The following is a 15,914-nucleotide window of genomic DNA, read 5'->3' on the forward strand; positions in this document are numbered from 1 at the left end:
AATTTTCTTCGAGCTCAAACGTTTGGCACAAATTTAATCCATATCACTTCAAAAAATTTATTCACGCCGTCTTTTGAAAGTTCCATCAATTAAATTCTTGCAAAAATTGTTTCAAAGTAAAATTTATAGATCTAAATATTTGCAACTGTTTTTTTTTGTTTGTTTGTTTATTTTTTTGAGAAAATTCTAAAAAACTAGGAATTCGCTTTTGTAAATTGGTTCTACCATTGAACCCGATTAAAAATTTATTGTGACGTTGTCTACTGGCAACTAAACTAAATATCAAATTTCAATAAAAAAACGTCTTTCTCTCGCCAATTCCATACAACATTCACAACTAAAATCAGAAAATTTGGCACTACTCAAAGATATTCACGTACCAGCAGTAAGATCATTAAAAATGCTACAATTACTCACTTGATAAAAAATAACTACACTTAAATAAAAAAATATATGTATGTATTTTTGAGGTTAAAACAATCATTAAAAATATTTGTTTTTAAAAAACATAGATATTTTGTTCACTAGTCTTTTTTAACATTGCACAATTACTTATAATTCAACTAGGTCAGTACACTAATCTTAATTAGAACATATTCAAAATCACTTATTTAGTATTATTGTCCCTTTGTGGATAATAAAATTACTTGCGAGTTTATTGCAAACAAAAACTTTACGACACTAAATAATTAACTCATCTGGCACTACATCATTTCCATCATCTAAAAAATGTTCTAGGTCTTTTTTATCAATAATATTTTCCACAAAATTTTGTGAAGCAATATCTAGCTCAATTAAAGTTTTAGATAAATCGCCGTCGGAAGAAATTGGATGAAAGTAATAATTAGGTTTATAATCAAAACTAAATACACAGTTTGGAAGATTCATTACTACAATGTTGTTCACAGGTAAACTATCTCTAAGTATGTGCAAACAGAGGTGTGTAAAAGTGTCCCAAACTCGAACAGTTGCATCTTTAGACCCTGAGACTAGAAATAAAGTGTCACTTGTCACCGCTAGACAAGTGACACTTTCAGAATGACCAAAGAAACGATCACTGGGCCTAATTATATCTTTAACGTTGCTTTTACGATTATTACTTAATCTGCCATACGGAATTTCGGTAATTCTACCATTTGCACCCCCAATAATCATAGATAGATCCGTGCTTGGTAAGGCAACGCATTGAAGTCCTGTTTCGAATACCAAAGAAAACGTAGCGCCCGATATCAGATCGTATATCTAAAACAATAAAAATCATTTGTATACGAAATAATATATATATGTATATATGAATATACAGGGTGATCCATTTAAAACGCACCAATCGCAAATAACTTTTTAGGAAAGCGGAATTACGATAAAACCCACGAAGTAAACTATATGTTTTTTTGGTCTAGTTTTCAAATTTTTCACTCCCGATGCTGTATCTTTACTTTTTGCAGAGTTACGGCCAAAAACCCAATTAAGATTTTATAAGGACCACTGGTTTTGACAATGATTGTAAAAACTAATAAAAAATTGTGTAAAATGACGTTGACCTCGTTTCGATACCCCTAATATTTGTCGAGATATTTAAGATCAAAATTACTATTTTATCAACTCGTGAACGGCTTTCAATATTAATTTTCCACCAGAAATACACGTTTTGGGAGGTCCTCTGACTGCAAAAATGTTATTTGTAACGCAAAGAACAAAAATAATAATAATTACAGATTTAAAGAATGTAGTGCAATGTAATGGTTATGGGTGAGTCAGAATAAATTTGTTTTATCATCAAATAAAAGCAACCAACACACCATTTTAATGTACCCGTAAGCAAGACTTTATGACCTATGATTGCAGTAAGAATATCTTGCCAGGAAGGAGTGGGTGTTGGTCTAGTGGTCAAGAGCGTGGTTTTGTAAGTGGGAGATCCCCAGTTCGAATCCCTCGTATGACTACATTTTATTATAAAAAGTATTATGATGTATTAAGTATTATGAATAACTGCATTCGCGGGATTCGAACTGGTGATCTCTCACTTACAAAGCCACGCTCTTGATTATTAGACCAACAACCTGGCAAAATATTCTCACCGTAATCACAGTTCAAGAAGTCTTGCATACGGAGTACATTAAAATGATGTGATGTTTGCTTCTATTTGATGATAAAACAAATCTATCTTCATTCACCCCCAACCATTACATGACACTATATGTTTTAAAATCTTCAATTATTATTATTTTTTCACTTTGCGTCACCAATAACATCTTTTGCAGTCAGAGGACTTCCTAAACCTCGTAACATATTTCTGGTAGAAAATTAATATTGAAAACCGTTCACGAATAGATAAAATTGTAATTTTGATCTTAAATATCTCAACAAATATTAGAGATATCGAAACGGGGTTAACGGCATTTTTCATAATTTCTTATGTAGTTTTTATAATTGTTGTCAAAACCAGTGGTCCTTATGAAACCTAAATTAGGTTTATAGCCGTAGCTCCGCCAAAAATAAAGATACAGCATCGGGGTAAAAAATTTAAAAACTAGACCCCAAAAAAATATAGTTTACTTCGTGGGTTTTTTCGAAATTCCGCTTTCCTAAAAAGTTATTAGCGAATGGTGCGTCTTAAATGGATCACCCTGGTGTGTACAGGGTGACCAGAGTAATATGCTCCACCCCTTTTTTCTTAACGGCGGGAAATTTCGAAAAAATAAAAAACGCATTTAATAATTTTTAGTCTAGTTTATTTTTAGTGATTGACCCATTTTTTTAAACCCCTGTATCTCGAGATACAGCAACCAACTTTTGTTTTTCAAATGGAACGTTATATTTTTTTGCATATTTTTATAGTATTTGAGCTCCTAAAAAACACAAAAAAAAATTTTTTGAAATCGGTTAGGTTTTTCAAAAGTTATGGCAATTTAAAATATGAAAAACAAATTTTATTGTCAAAATTACGTTATTTTTTTTTAAAGAATCTGTTCAAACTGGGCACAATCAACGGATAGGCAAGTCAAGACTCTGGGCTCCCACGCTTTGCTTGTAGGAGCACTTATGGTGATCTAGGCAGGCTAGAGTTATTCGACGTTTCAGATCATCGACTTAAGCTACAGGATTAAGGTTACTGTACACTTTATTTTTTAGATATCCCCACAAAAAATAGTCCATTGAGGTTAAGTTCAGAAATCGAGGTGGCCATTGGATGGGACAATAAGTCCTTAAGCACTTTTTATGGAAATTTCTGTCCAGGTATCCTCGAACAACTCTCTCATTATGTGCCGGGCAACCATCTTGTTGATAATACATATCTAGCTGACGTTGTAGAGAAACATCTTCAAGCAGAACTAGCAAAATGTCTCTTAGAAAAAGTTAGATACTTTCCACCAGTAAAGTTCTCTCTGTAGAAGTATGGGCCGATTAGTTGATTTCCTAAAACGCCACACCAAACGTTTGTAGAAAAAACAACCTGAATGTCGAATAACTCTAGCCTGCCAAGATCTTGACTTCGCAAAGCGTGGGAGTCCTGGGTTTTGGCTTGCCTATCCGTTGATGGTGCCCAGTTTGAACAGATTCTTTTAAAAAAATAACGCAATATTGACAATAAACTGAAATTTGTTTTTCATATTTTAAATTACCATAACTTTTGAAAAACCTAACCGATTTCAAAAAATTTTTTGTTTTTTTGGGGGGGGGCTCATACTATAAAATACTATAAAAAAAATGAAAAAAAAATATAACGTTCCATTTGAAAAACAAAAGTTGGATGCTGTATCTCGAGATGCAGGGGTTTAAAAAAATGGGTCAATCACTGAAAATAAACTAGACTAAAAATGATTAAATAAGTGTTTTTTATTTTTTCGAAATTTCCCGCCGTTAAAAAAAAATAATAACTCTGGTCACACTGTATATATAAACAGTGAGCTAATCGACACACACTCAAATAACTCGTAAGTACCAACAGTAACATTTTCCGAATCCAGCTCATAATTAGTTGATAAGGCAAGTTCTATGGGTGGGTACAGGTTGGCTGAAAGATGTCTCTTAGGAGCCCTCATTTACTTACTTCCAGTAATCCACCGAAAGTTAGTGACCGTGATTGAGTCTTTCAATAATGTAACTACAATGTAGCTATTGAATTTGATTCTAATAAGTCCATTATTAAATTAAAATGTAGATTACAAAATGGTGGCTCACAAATAGGACAATAGACATGCCAAGAAGCTGTCTGCCAGAGTTTGGTTTACAATAATGAAATAACAGTAAACATTTGACTTACTTAAAAATTACTCCTTAAGCAAAACATAACAGAGAAAACAAGTCTGTCATTAACTTTTACCTCGGGCTCTAATGAACTCGTTCAACTACCTTTGGAATGGCTTTTATCGGACAGAAAAGGCTGTTGCCCTATGCCAAGGAAATCATGGTTTCCTGTTACATCTTAGCTTCGGGTAAGGAAATAAACCGTTTTTGCACCCAGATAAGACAAAAGAAAAAAATGATAATGAAAACTAAAATCTACCTTGACAGTTCGGTCTTCTGAGACAGAAACTAAACGCAATCGATCATATAACGCCGTGAAGCCAATATCAGTGACTGGTAATACGTGGTTGGCGAATTTGTGTAGAGGCTCTTTGTTCCCATCAGCCCTCAAAATTTCTTCTACATCCCACACTAACACCATACCATCATCGCCTCCACTCGCTACGAAACAGTCGTCACTACTGAATTTTATAACATTAACTGCTAGATAGTGACATGTATTTATTATCTCTATTTGGCCGCTTTCCCTCTGTAAACATTTTAAATCATTAACTAGTGGTATAAACCATAACAAAAACAAAATATATCATTCACAGCACTTTCTCTTGCAGCTACCAGGGCTACCGTAAAGAGCGATAAGATTAAGAATTGAAAATAAAATTCGTCACAATTAAATGAATATTCAACTTTTATTACCAACAACAACATGAAATAATATTCACAAAGTCCACCTATAGCCTCTATGGATTCGAGTGCAGTTGAACATCATCGAACCGAATCATACAGAACTTTCAGCGAAAAATTGCAAGATGTCTAAACTCAAGACACTTTCGGTGTTCTGACGACTGCAGTGACAAGCTATTTGTCATTCTGCCATCTAGAGGTTTGAGGTTTTCGTTTTCCGGTGGACCAACGTGCAGTACTAATCAAACTCAGCTATAATCAGTCTCTATAATCTACTCTTGGCTGGATCATGCACTGAGGCATTTCAATGCGTAGTTGAAAAGAATTTACAGTTGCAAAAAAAACGTTTAAAATAGTACAATATAATATATAAATATAATACAATAATAACATAAAACCAGTGCAAAAGCAGCATTAAAAAAATAGTAGACTGGAGTTAAGTGTAAAGAATTTATCAAAAAGAAAGTTAAATCTTTAAATAATGCAATAAATAAAATCTATTGACTGAATAATAAAGAACAGTCCAAAACACCATGAAACTTTAAACATCAAATCGAAACATAATTAAACAAAATCTAAATTGTTTTTATTAAGATGGGGAAAAAATTGTCCATCTCCATATAACCTGCGGTAACGATAGTTTCATCACTCACATCATATCACATTCACCAGGCCTCTACAGTCATTCGGGTAGAAGGAACATTAAGAAAGAATATCCGGCTAGTGATAGAAAGTATGTTATGATCAAAGTAACGTAAATAGAATCCATAAAGAGCAATACAGCAAATAAGATAATGATGTAAACTTTCATCCATCAAAACATTACTTCGCGGACAATAAGAAGTTTGTTTCAGTCATGAAAAAGAAGGGAATATGATCCAATATGAACGAAAAATAGTAAATTTTTCTTTTCTTACAACTGATATATAGTACACTGCTATGTAATACAAATTTTCGCGCCCGAATATGGAAAATAAAATTTAAAAATTAGGAATAAGAATTGCATCTGAATTTAAACATCCACCACAACTTTCTCACATCAAGAACCAGTGCCAGGAAGCAATCAAACTACAGTTCCCAATGAGATCTATGAGACGAATCTTATCTGACACCTAAGGCCCTTGTAAAAATTCCTCTTAATGGCGAAGTCTGGTATTCACTACAACTATTTCTAATTTCGACTTAATTAATTTGTATATTAGTACTTATGCAATTCTAAAAAAATAAAGAATACAAACTTTGTAAAAATACATAGTTTCATTAACCGAATACGCTAACACTTTTTGTGTGGTCGTAGAAGCAAAACCATCAATTATATCTTGTGTAAAGATTCGTGCTTTCGTATCATAATTATATTTATTCAATGGCCACACGTTAATTTGTGCTCTCCCTTTCTGGGCTTCTAAAATGCATCCATTTGCTACTGACAAGATACGAGCTCCGTCGGCTCCACTCTCACCACAGTATTTAAAAAGACATGCAGCAGTATTAGTGTCGTAAGCCTTTAGGCTCCAGGACTGAAAAATAAATAACTTCATTGAACACACATAATAATGTCTATATATTTCTTATAATATGTAATTTTAAACGCTATTAACAAATAAACAATAATTAATTACTTTTTCTGAGGAGCTCGTATAAAACACTGTTTGTATCATTTCCATTATTAGTGTTACAGTGAATGTTACCTTTCTATTTAATCTAATATTCATAAACAACTCAAATTTAAAAAATTACAATCCAACCACAGCGCGGGAAACAGCAGTAGGTATAGGTTAAAAGGTTGGCGTAACTACTTATAATGTGTCTCCCGCGTAGGAAATAATATCGTACATCACTGAACATATAAAATTATAATTTTGTATTTCTTCCAAATTGTAAATTTTAGAGTAAAATTACATTAAAACACGTTAATTTGTTGGTGTTAATTAGAATTCTCTTAAAATTATTTATGAAAATACACAAAAGTGAAGTGATTTTTTTTTTTTACTCTCTTTCCCTCAATAAATAGCAAGTAAAATTCCAAAATAGTTTTTTTGAACAATGTTTCGGAACAGTTCTTCCGGCAAATTGAAATTATATTTAAGGTTAGAATTTTGTATTTTCTACATCATACATACAGTTCATTTTCTAAAAATGTGTGTTTTTCCTATTCAGCATGTTATATATTTACACTATTTATTTTTTCTTTTTTTTTTTAATTAAGGGCGCGCCATCTGAGGCATTTGCACCCACAGCTTTACAGCGTACACTGCCGGCCTACGGACAGTGTTTTCTCGTTGCAGATTACACTATCACCGACAAAGCTGCAAAATGCTCCTAGGGAAAAAAATGTAAGGGCCAGCAGCTGGTAATTTGATTATTACTTATCACAATAATATGGGTAATAAAAAAATAAAAAAATTAAAAATAAGCTGCTGAATAAAAAAAGAAGAAAAAAAGCGCCTTGAAGGATGCAATACATTTTTTCCCACTAGCTTTTTTTAATTTTTATTTTACATAAATGCTCATTTTGATGGATAAAATTTTGGCCAGGTAATATAAATAAAATATCTAAGTGTTACTTTTACTGAAAGGTACAACTTTAATGAGCACACTGACAGAGTATGCCAAAATTAAAAATGTACAGTCACGCTCCGCAAAAGTTTGCTGAGGTCTCGGAAGTGAAGTACTCAGAACAATCAATATATATTGGTGCAACTGAACCGATTTTGCAGTTTCCTGTATAGAAAAAAAGCTTTGAAGAAAGAAGATGAAGAGAGTCCTAAATCTAACGCCCATTAGAATAGGAAAAGGCTTTAGAACGAATTCGTACGACGCTGCTCTGATTTCAGCTAACATTTATCCTATATTACTGAAACTGAATGAAGTACAATTTCTTTAAGGATTAGAATTTCCTTAAGGTTGCTCAGACTGGATTCACCCAGAACTAGACATTGACAAACAGTACAGTGATAATTTTACTTAGAACATCTTGAAAGAAGTAAGTCTACAGACGGAATTGGCAGCGCATTTGCAGAATTACAACGAGACAGATTCATTATAAGCAGCAAATATAGACTAAACCCATGCTGCAGTATATAAAAAGCAATTTTATAGATATAATGTACACAGATTTAAAAAAAAAACCAATCCTGCAATTTTAAATACAAACAGTCAAATAAACATAGCAGCGATCAACAACTGACACATTTACTGGCTACAGACAGGAGAAATATACTCGTATTAACAACGATCGACTGGGACGTGAATCTAGAGATGGTAAAGGTCCACATAAGAATTGTTGGAAACGATTAATTGTAGTTCAATAAATCATGGTAACGAACTTGTTACCTATTGACTACAGTATCAGCTCAGAATCTGCTGACACCAATGGTTATCAAAATGCAAAGGAACAATAAAGTTAAAAATAATAATCGTCTTTCTCTGGCCAATTCCAGAAAACATTCACCAAATGCATTCCTTTACGAGCAGTTCGATCATTAAAAATGTATTATTTATTAACTTATAAAAAAAATTACTATATAAAAATAAAAATTAAAAAAAAGTATTTCCAAAATGAAAGCAATCAATTATAAAATTTTGTTTTTAAGAAAACATATCAGATACTTTTTTCACTATTCTTCTTTGAAACTGCACAAAATTACTTAAAACTCAATCTTCTTTTCCCACTTTATTATATCCGAAACTTTTCTTATTTTTGACTGGTCTTGAATTTTTATCGATCATCAGGAACGAATAGTCTTAACATAACCATACACACCATGTAACCTCATTCATTCGGTCACTTGGTGTCAGAAACATTGTTAAAGAAAGTATTATTTCTAGGAGCACGGCGATACGCAAAAATAAAAATATCAAGGGCAAATACATTAAAAGTAAATAAAAAATAAACTATCAAGTTCTTAAGGGTCGCGAAGAACAAAAAAAAAATCTATATAAATAAAAATAAATTCGAAATAAATCCAACCTAATACTTGCTGCGTGGCAGAGAAGTTTAGGGTCAAAGAAAATTGTAAATAAAAATAATTTTTATAAACTTTTTTTCGGTCAATCATTATGGAAATAATCAGCAGTTACCATTAGACAGCACGTAACACTATAAATCCCTGCTAAAGCTGACAAATCAACCACTAATAAAGGATGAAAATCCGAAATCGACCGTTAGTAAGAAGAATAGGCGAGTCATGAAGGATACAACCAAAGATATTATCTAGCCCTATGGAACCAACCACATTTCCAATTATCACGATAGCACCACTATTTGGGATGCTTTCGAACCCAAATATTTCCCATATAATGATAAATCCAAAACTAAAAGTACAAAAACCTTGCAACTTCACTTGTCATGGAACATTACTGTGACATTTTTAAAAACCTTTTTAGGATAATTTTTTTTTTGTGGAGAACATCTTACTTGCCAGTTTTTGCAAAGAAAAATCGTACAACTTTTTATTGATATCCTTTAGAAGATCTTCTGTTTTGACTTCATTTTTTTGGTCTAAAAAATCTTCTTGGCAAAACTTATTTATACTGTCTTCCACAAGATCTTGTGAAGCGACATTTATCTCAATGAAATTTTCCCTCGAATCGTCGCTGTAACCAATTTGATGAAAGTAATAATCTGGTTTATAATTAAAACGAAATACATTTTTTGGAAGATTCATTACTACAATGCTGTTAATAGGACCCCTATCGCTAAGCAAATGCAAACAGAGATGGGTAGAAGTGTCCCAAACTCTAACAGTTGCATCTTTAGAGCCAGAGACTAGATACATTGTATCATTTGTTACTGCTAGACAAGTAATACTTTCAGAATGGCCAACAAAGTGATCATTGGGCTTGATAATATCTATAACGTGACATTCACGCATTTCAGCTATTCTTGCATACGGAATTTCGGTAATTGTACCATTCGCTTTTCCAATAACCATAGATACATCCGTGCTTGGTAAAGCAACGCATTGAAGACCCGTTTCAAATATCACAGAAAGCATAGTGCCCGATATCATATCATACACCTGGAACAATAAACATCGTTGTTATAGAAAGTATCAAAAATATAATTTTATTTTCAAATAAAACAAAACAAAAAAATATGGCGATGAAAAGTAAAACCTACCTTGACTGTTCGATCTTCAGAGACGGTGACTACTCGCAATCGACGAGCTAACGCTGTAAAACCAATATCAGTGACAGGTAATAAATGGTGAGCGAATTTGTGTAGAGGCTCTTTGTTACCACCAGGCCTCAATATTTCTCCAACATTCCATAGTGACACCATGCCATCTTCGCCTCCACACGCTACGAAACAATCATCACTGCTGAATTTTATAACATTAACTGCTAGATAGTGACATGTATTTATTACCTCTATCTGGCCGCTTTCACTCTGTAAGCATTTTAGATAATTAATTATAACAAAAACAAAATATATCATTCACACCACTTTCTCTTGCAGCTAACCTTATTTGTATACCTAGGGCTACCGTAAAGAGCGATAAGATTAAGAATTGAAAATAATATTCGTCACATTTAAATGAATATTCAACTTTTATTAAGAAACCAACAGCAACATGAAAAAATATTCACAAAGTCCACCTTCAGCCTCAATGTACGATTTGAGAGCAGTTGAACAACATCGAACCGAATTATACAGAATTTCCAGTTAAAAACTGCGAGTTGTCCAAACTCAAGACTCTTTCGGAGTTCAGACTGCAGTGACAAGCTATTCGCATTATGCCATCTAGAGGTTTGAAGTTTTCGTCTTTTAACATAAACTATATGTAATACAATAAAATGGTAAAACCAGTTCAAAAGCTGCATTAGAAAAATAGTAGACTAGAGTTAGGTCTAAACAATTTATCCAAAAAAAAAGTTGAATCTTTAAATAATGCAATAAATAAACTCTACTGACTGAGAACTTCATGAAACTTGAACTATAAAACATCAAAACGAAACATAATTAAACGAAATCTAAATTCTTTTTAGTAAGATGAAGAAAAAATTGTCCATCTTCATATAACATGCAGTAACGATAGTGTCATCACTCACATATCACATTCACAGGCCTCTACAGTCATTCGGGTAGGAACATTAAGAAGAGATATGCGGCTAGTGATTAAAACTGTCCGGTAGGACAGTTGTATAAGGATTGATCGTCAAAAAGTGCACGAAAAAGCGTAACGTTAAAAAACACCCAACTTTGACAATTTTTTTCTCTTTTTCTATAAAAGATAAAATTCCCAAATTTTCTTTAAAATATAGGGCAAACCCTCCTTTATAACTGTAATTTTTTTGCAACCCCCAAGACCTAATAGATTTCGAGAAAAAAGTTGCCGAAAATGAGCAAAAACGGCATTTTCAGAAATTGTTGTGTTGTTCTTCTTCTTCTTCTTGTTGTTGTTGTTACCTTTTTTGTAAACTACGTAGCGCCTAAACGCGAGAACCGATTTTCATGAATGAGGTGACATTCGATTCGGAATTTTATGTAGATGTGCCTTTTGGGGGTCTCGACGCTGTACACCGAATTAGAGAGGAGTTAGCCCCCTTTATGTAAGGCCCCCTTCAAAATTATTATTACTAATTACTCTGTAAATCTTAGCCCGATTTTGATAAAATTTGGTAGGATGATAGAGTTAGGGCTCCCCTACGTAACATTAAAGCGGCGATCTGCTCTTACACTAGTTAAGGGGAAGTATAGCAATCGTTTCAAATTATCGACAAGTGAACTTCTTGTTCCTCTTCTTCTTCTTCTTCTTGTTGTTGTTGTTACCTTTTTTGTAAACTACGTAGCGCCTAAACGCGAGAACCGATTTTCATGAATGAAGTGTCATTCGAATCGAAATTTTGTACAGATTTGCACTTTAAAAGTCTCGTCGCTACGCCTTATATGGAGGGGAGTTTGCCCCACCCAAGTAAGGCCGTTTCTAAAACTATTATTACCAATATTTCTATAACGCTTTGTCCGATTTTGATAAAATTTAGCACGAAGAAGTGATTAAAGCTCCTCTACATGGCTGTGAAGTGCCATCATGCTCTTACACCTACTAAGAGGAAGTACTGAAATCGTTAAAATTATCAATGGGTGAAACTATTTATTACATTAATGAATTGTCGTTCGATTCAAAATCTTTGCCTCTTTGCCTTTTAGGGAGAAGTACTGTAATCGCCCGTTTATTTTTCTTACTCCTCTTAAAAGGAAGGTCTGAAATCGCAGTTTAAATTAGCTTTTTACGTACAAATACCTTCCTATTTTATATAAAAAGGCTTTCTCAAAAAAATTGTTATTGAGGATGGTTTGGGGACCGCAACTATAATCATTCTTTAAAAAGATCTCTCCAGTGGTAGTTACGGTTCCTACTTAACACCTTATCAGGTTATAATGATAGAATTGCTTATTCCAAATTTAAAAAAAACAGTACAGCAGATATGTATCTTAGCAAAATAGACAAAAATGAAAATCTATCCAAAAGGTACAAAAATCTCCTTAACAAAAACTTACAGTTTAAAAAGTTAAGTATAAGGGTTGATTAAACGCCAAAAGGTACACAAATCAGCAAGTACCCAACATTTCATTCAAGCTTAGTTGATATAATTTAAGTAATTTTGCTGCATTAACTTTTCCTTCACATTTTTTAGAATTTATTAGATGTCACAGACCCTTATGCTGGCCATTTTCATCTACAAAACATTTGTTCAAGTAGCACTGTAGATTGACTGTAATATCTATTAATCTATAATAATCAAACTATTAATTACAGGTTAAAAAGAAAACGTGATAAAAAATAAAAAAAAATACGAGGCTACAAAATTTAATAACTTTTTTAAAAAAATGCTTACACCAACATACATCAATGATTTCGATTATTTTATTTTTAATAAAAATCGTCTGTTTAAGTTTATTCTTCGATTAAAGTAATTGTTATTTTATGTAGTAGTCAAACGTTTATAATAATAGGTAATAATTATCTGGCTTTATCGCAAATAATATAGTTTTCTTCAATCACACTCTCAATGTAGCTGTTCTTCTCACAATGTTATATATATGTTATGTAATATAAAATAAATAAGTATTGCATACTTTTAGGACAGCTAATTATTCCAGTATTTTACTGTAAGTAAAATTAAATTACAATTGAGAAATGAATAATTGTTGTTGAATAATCTACTTGTTATTAACTGTGTGTTATTTGTGCTCACGAATATTTCGGTAAGACGAATTCAAGTCTGAAATATTGTTTTAAATCCTCCGTGATTCAAATTTAAACAGTAGCCGACTCTAACTTTGTCTTTTTCTACTTTAACATGCATGTATAAGATGTGACAACTTCAGAATAAAGGGCATATTAAAGATAAATCAGAAGAATAATTTGGAATAGAATTAAAATAAAGTACCTATTTAAAAACGAAGATATAATATACATTTTATCATAATTATAACCAAATAATATTATGAACGAACTGGCCAGCATAAGGGTCTGTGACATCTAATAAATTCTAAAAAATGTGAAGGAAAAGTTAATGCAGCAAAATTACTTAAATTATATCAACTAAGCTTGAATGAAATGTTGGGTACTTGCTGATTTGTGTACCTTTTGGCGTTTAATCAACCCTTATACTTAACTTTTTAAACTGTAAGTTTTTGTTAAGGAGTAGAAAGTGTGTTATGATCAAAGTAACGTGAACACATTCCGTAAAGAGCATTACATACAAATAAGATAATGGTGTAAACTTTCAACCACCAAAAAATTACTTTTGGTAGAAGTTTGTTTGAAGCTTGAAGTTTGCTCCATTCATGAAAAAGTAGGGAATATGATCCTGTATGAACGATTTGTTTTCCTCTCTCTCTTACAACCTGTTGTTGGGCAATACTAATAGGGGCACCCGAATACGAAAATAAAACTAAAACTTTTTGAGTAATTATAAGATTTTGCAACTGGACTTGTTTCTCTCTCATCAAGAGATCATCTAACTCAGTGACCAACGTTATGATTGATTTTATTTATCAGAAGAACCCTCTGTGACACCTAAGCCCCTTGCAAAAAAAAGCTCCTTATGGCAAAGTCTAGTATTTATTACAGTACTTATTTCGATTTCACTGAATGCAAACAAGATATATTCGTATACTAGAACTTATTTAATTCTGTTATCAAAAAAAAAAAACACAAACCTGGTAAAAGTATATAGTATCCTTAACCGAAAATGCCAAAACTTTTTGTGTGCTCATAGAAGCGAATCCATTAATTTTGCCTGGTGCAAAGATTCGTGCTTTCGTATCATAATTATACTTATTCAACGGCCACACGTTTATTTTTGCTCTCCCTCTCTGAGCTTCTAAAATGCAACCATTTGCAACTGACAAGATATGGGCTCCATCGGTTCCACTCTCCCCACAGTATTCAAAAAGACGAGAAGCAGTATTAGTGTCGTAAGCCTTCAGGCTCCAAGACTGAAATATAAATAACATCATTGAATATACATAATAATTTCTATATATTGCTTATAATATATAATAATTAATGATATTAACAAATAAATAATAACTGTTTACTTTTTCTGAGGAGCTTGTGTAAAAAACTGTTTGCACCATCTCCATTGTTTGTATCACAGTGAAAGTCACCTTTCTTTGTAATCTAATATTGCCTAAACGTTAATCAGAACCTAAGAAATAAAGTTCTCATCACAGCACGGACCAATGTGAACACGAAAACGGCAGTAGGTTACAAAGTTGGAATTACAACTCTTACAATGCAGTGCTAGCGTCACCCTCATAGAAAAATAATATCGTGCATTACTGTGTATATAAAATTAGATTTTTATTTAATTTTTCTAAGTTTTGAATATTTAATATTTGTTAGAATTTTGTATATGCTACATTATAAACACAGTTTATATTTTTAAAATACCCATGTTTTTCATATTCATTTAGTGGGCCCAATCTAATAGATATACATTTAATTTGATAACCGGCCCGAAAACTTACAAGAATATCCAAATTGGCTTACGAGATCATTTGGGCTGGCCATCCCTTCTTTAAAACAATTTCATATGGCTGCTCTAATTTTAGCCAACATTCATCCTATACTACAAAAATTGAAAAAGGAATGTCCTTAAGGATGTTAAAGTGGTAGGCAGCTCAGACTAGATTTTTCCAGGACTAGAAATTGGCAAACAGAATAGTGATAATTTTACTTAGAAGACTTTTACGGAACTGAGACTATAGACGGAGTTGGTAGCGTTTGGCAGTATAGTAACAAGACATATTCATTAAAAGCTGCAAATACAGACTAAACCCATGCTGCAGTATAAAGAAAACTATTTTATTGCTCATGGATTGTAAGAAAGCAATTTTGCAATATAGTCTCCCCCCGTAACTCTCTGTACTTTTATCCTAATAAAGTAATCAAACCCTCCTTGTGTCTAGCTCGCAAACGCTCGGTTTTCACTATTTTATTATCTTTTCCTGCACTCATTTTTATGACAATAATATAAAAGAAGTAATTACGTTCTGATAATGGCACTCTGCAATTAAATTTTCAATCTAAACAAAATCAACTTTCATGGAGCAATTAATCGCTTTTACCCCTTTTGATCTCAACACACTTGTATTTAGAGCTCAACACTAATCGCGTTTCATTTTTGTACCAGCCCTACATCTCATCGCAAACAAGCGTGGTACAACGCGGATAAAACGATCTATGTACAAAGCCACTTCTAACTAGAATATACTTCTGTCGTATATAATTTCTTAACAAATGAACAAGACAGACGAATCTATTTAAACATATAATATTCAACATTAATGTTTCTTTTTCATATTTATATTAGTTCTAAATAAATACAAATCCTAAATAATTCTATTGTCTTCATATAAAAATGTAATAAATTCTTTATATCGAAAAATATCAACTATTCAACTATTACTGCCAGAGTGGAAAGAAATATTTAGGCTATCATCAAATTATTAATGGTTTGATGCG

At 32.4% G+C, this 15,914-nt stretch overlaps 1 protein-coding gene across 4 annotated transcripts; it reads right to left on the minus strand.

Annotated features, from left to right (window-relative positions):
* Positions 1 to 103: 103 nt before the first annotated feature.
* On the minus strand, positions 104 to 14,690 carry LOC141462032 (WD repeat-containing protein 18). Of its 4 annotated transcripts, none has more exons than XM_074143598.1 (7): positions 14,486 to 14,690; positions 14,105 to 14,383; positions 10,055 to 10,324; positions 9,354 to 9,953; positions 6,171 to 6,449; positions 4,508 to 4,777; positions 104 to 1,242 (listed from the first exon to the last, which is right to left on the minus strand). In XM_074143598.1, exons 1-7 carry the CDS (start codon positions 14,528 to 14,530, stop codon positions 682 to 684), a joined length of 2,304 nt encoding a protein of 767 aa, XP_073999699.1. In that variant the 5' UTR covers positions 14,531 to 14,690; the 3' UTR covers positions 104 to 681. The 4 variants fall into 4 exon arrangements, with proteins under 4 accessions (XP_073999699.1, XP_073999701.1, XP_073999702.1 ...); XM_074143600.1 differs by lacking the exon at positions 14,486 to 14,690 and having other exon boundaries at positions 10,055 to 10,236; positions 10,304 to 10,324; positions 14,105 to 14,224; XM_074143601.1 differs by lacking the exon at positions 14,486 to 14,690 and having other exon boundaries at positions 10,055 to 10,253; positions 10,304 to 10,324; positions 14,105 to 14,221.
* Between the last annotated feature and the right edge of the window lie 1,224 nt (positions 14,691 to 15,914).

Source organism: Rhodnius prolixus, unplaced genomic scaffold, assembly GCF_049639745.1.
Source record: "Rhodnius prolixus isolate KJV_2025 unplaced genomic scaffold, Rpr scaffold_12, whole genome shotgun sequence".
Lineage (NCBI taxonomy): Eukaryota > Metazoa > Arthropoda > Insecta > Hemiptera > Reduviidae > Rhodnius > Rhodnius prolixus.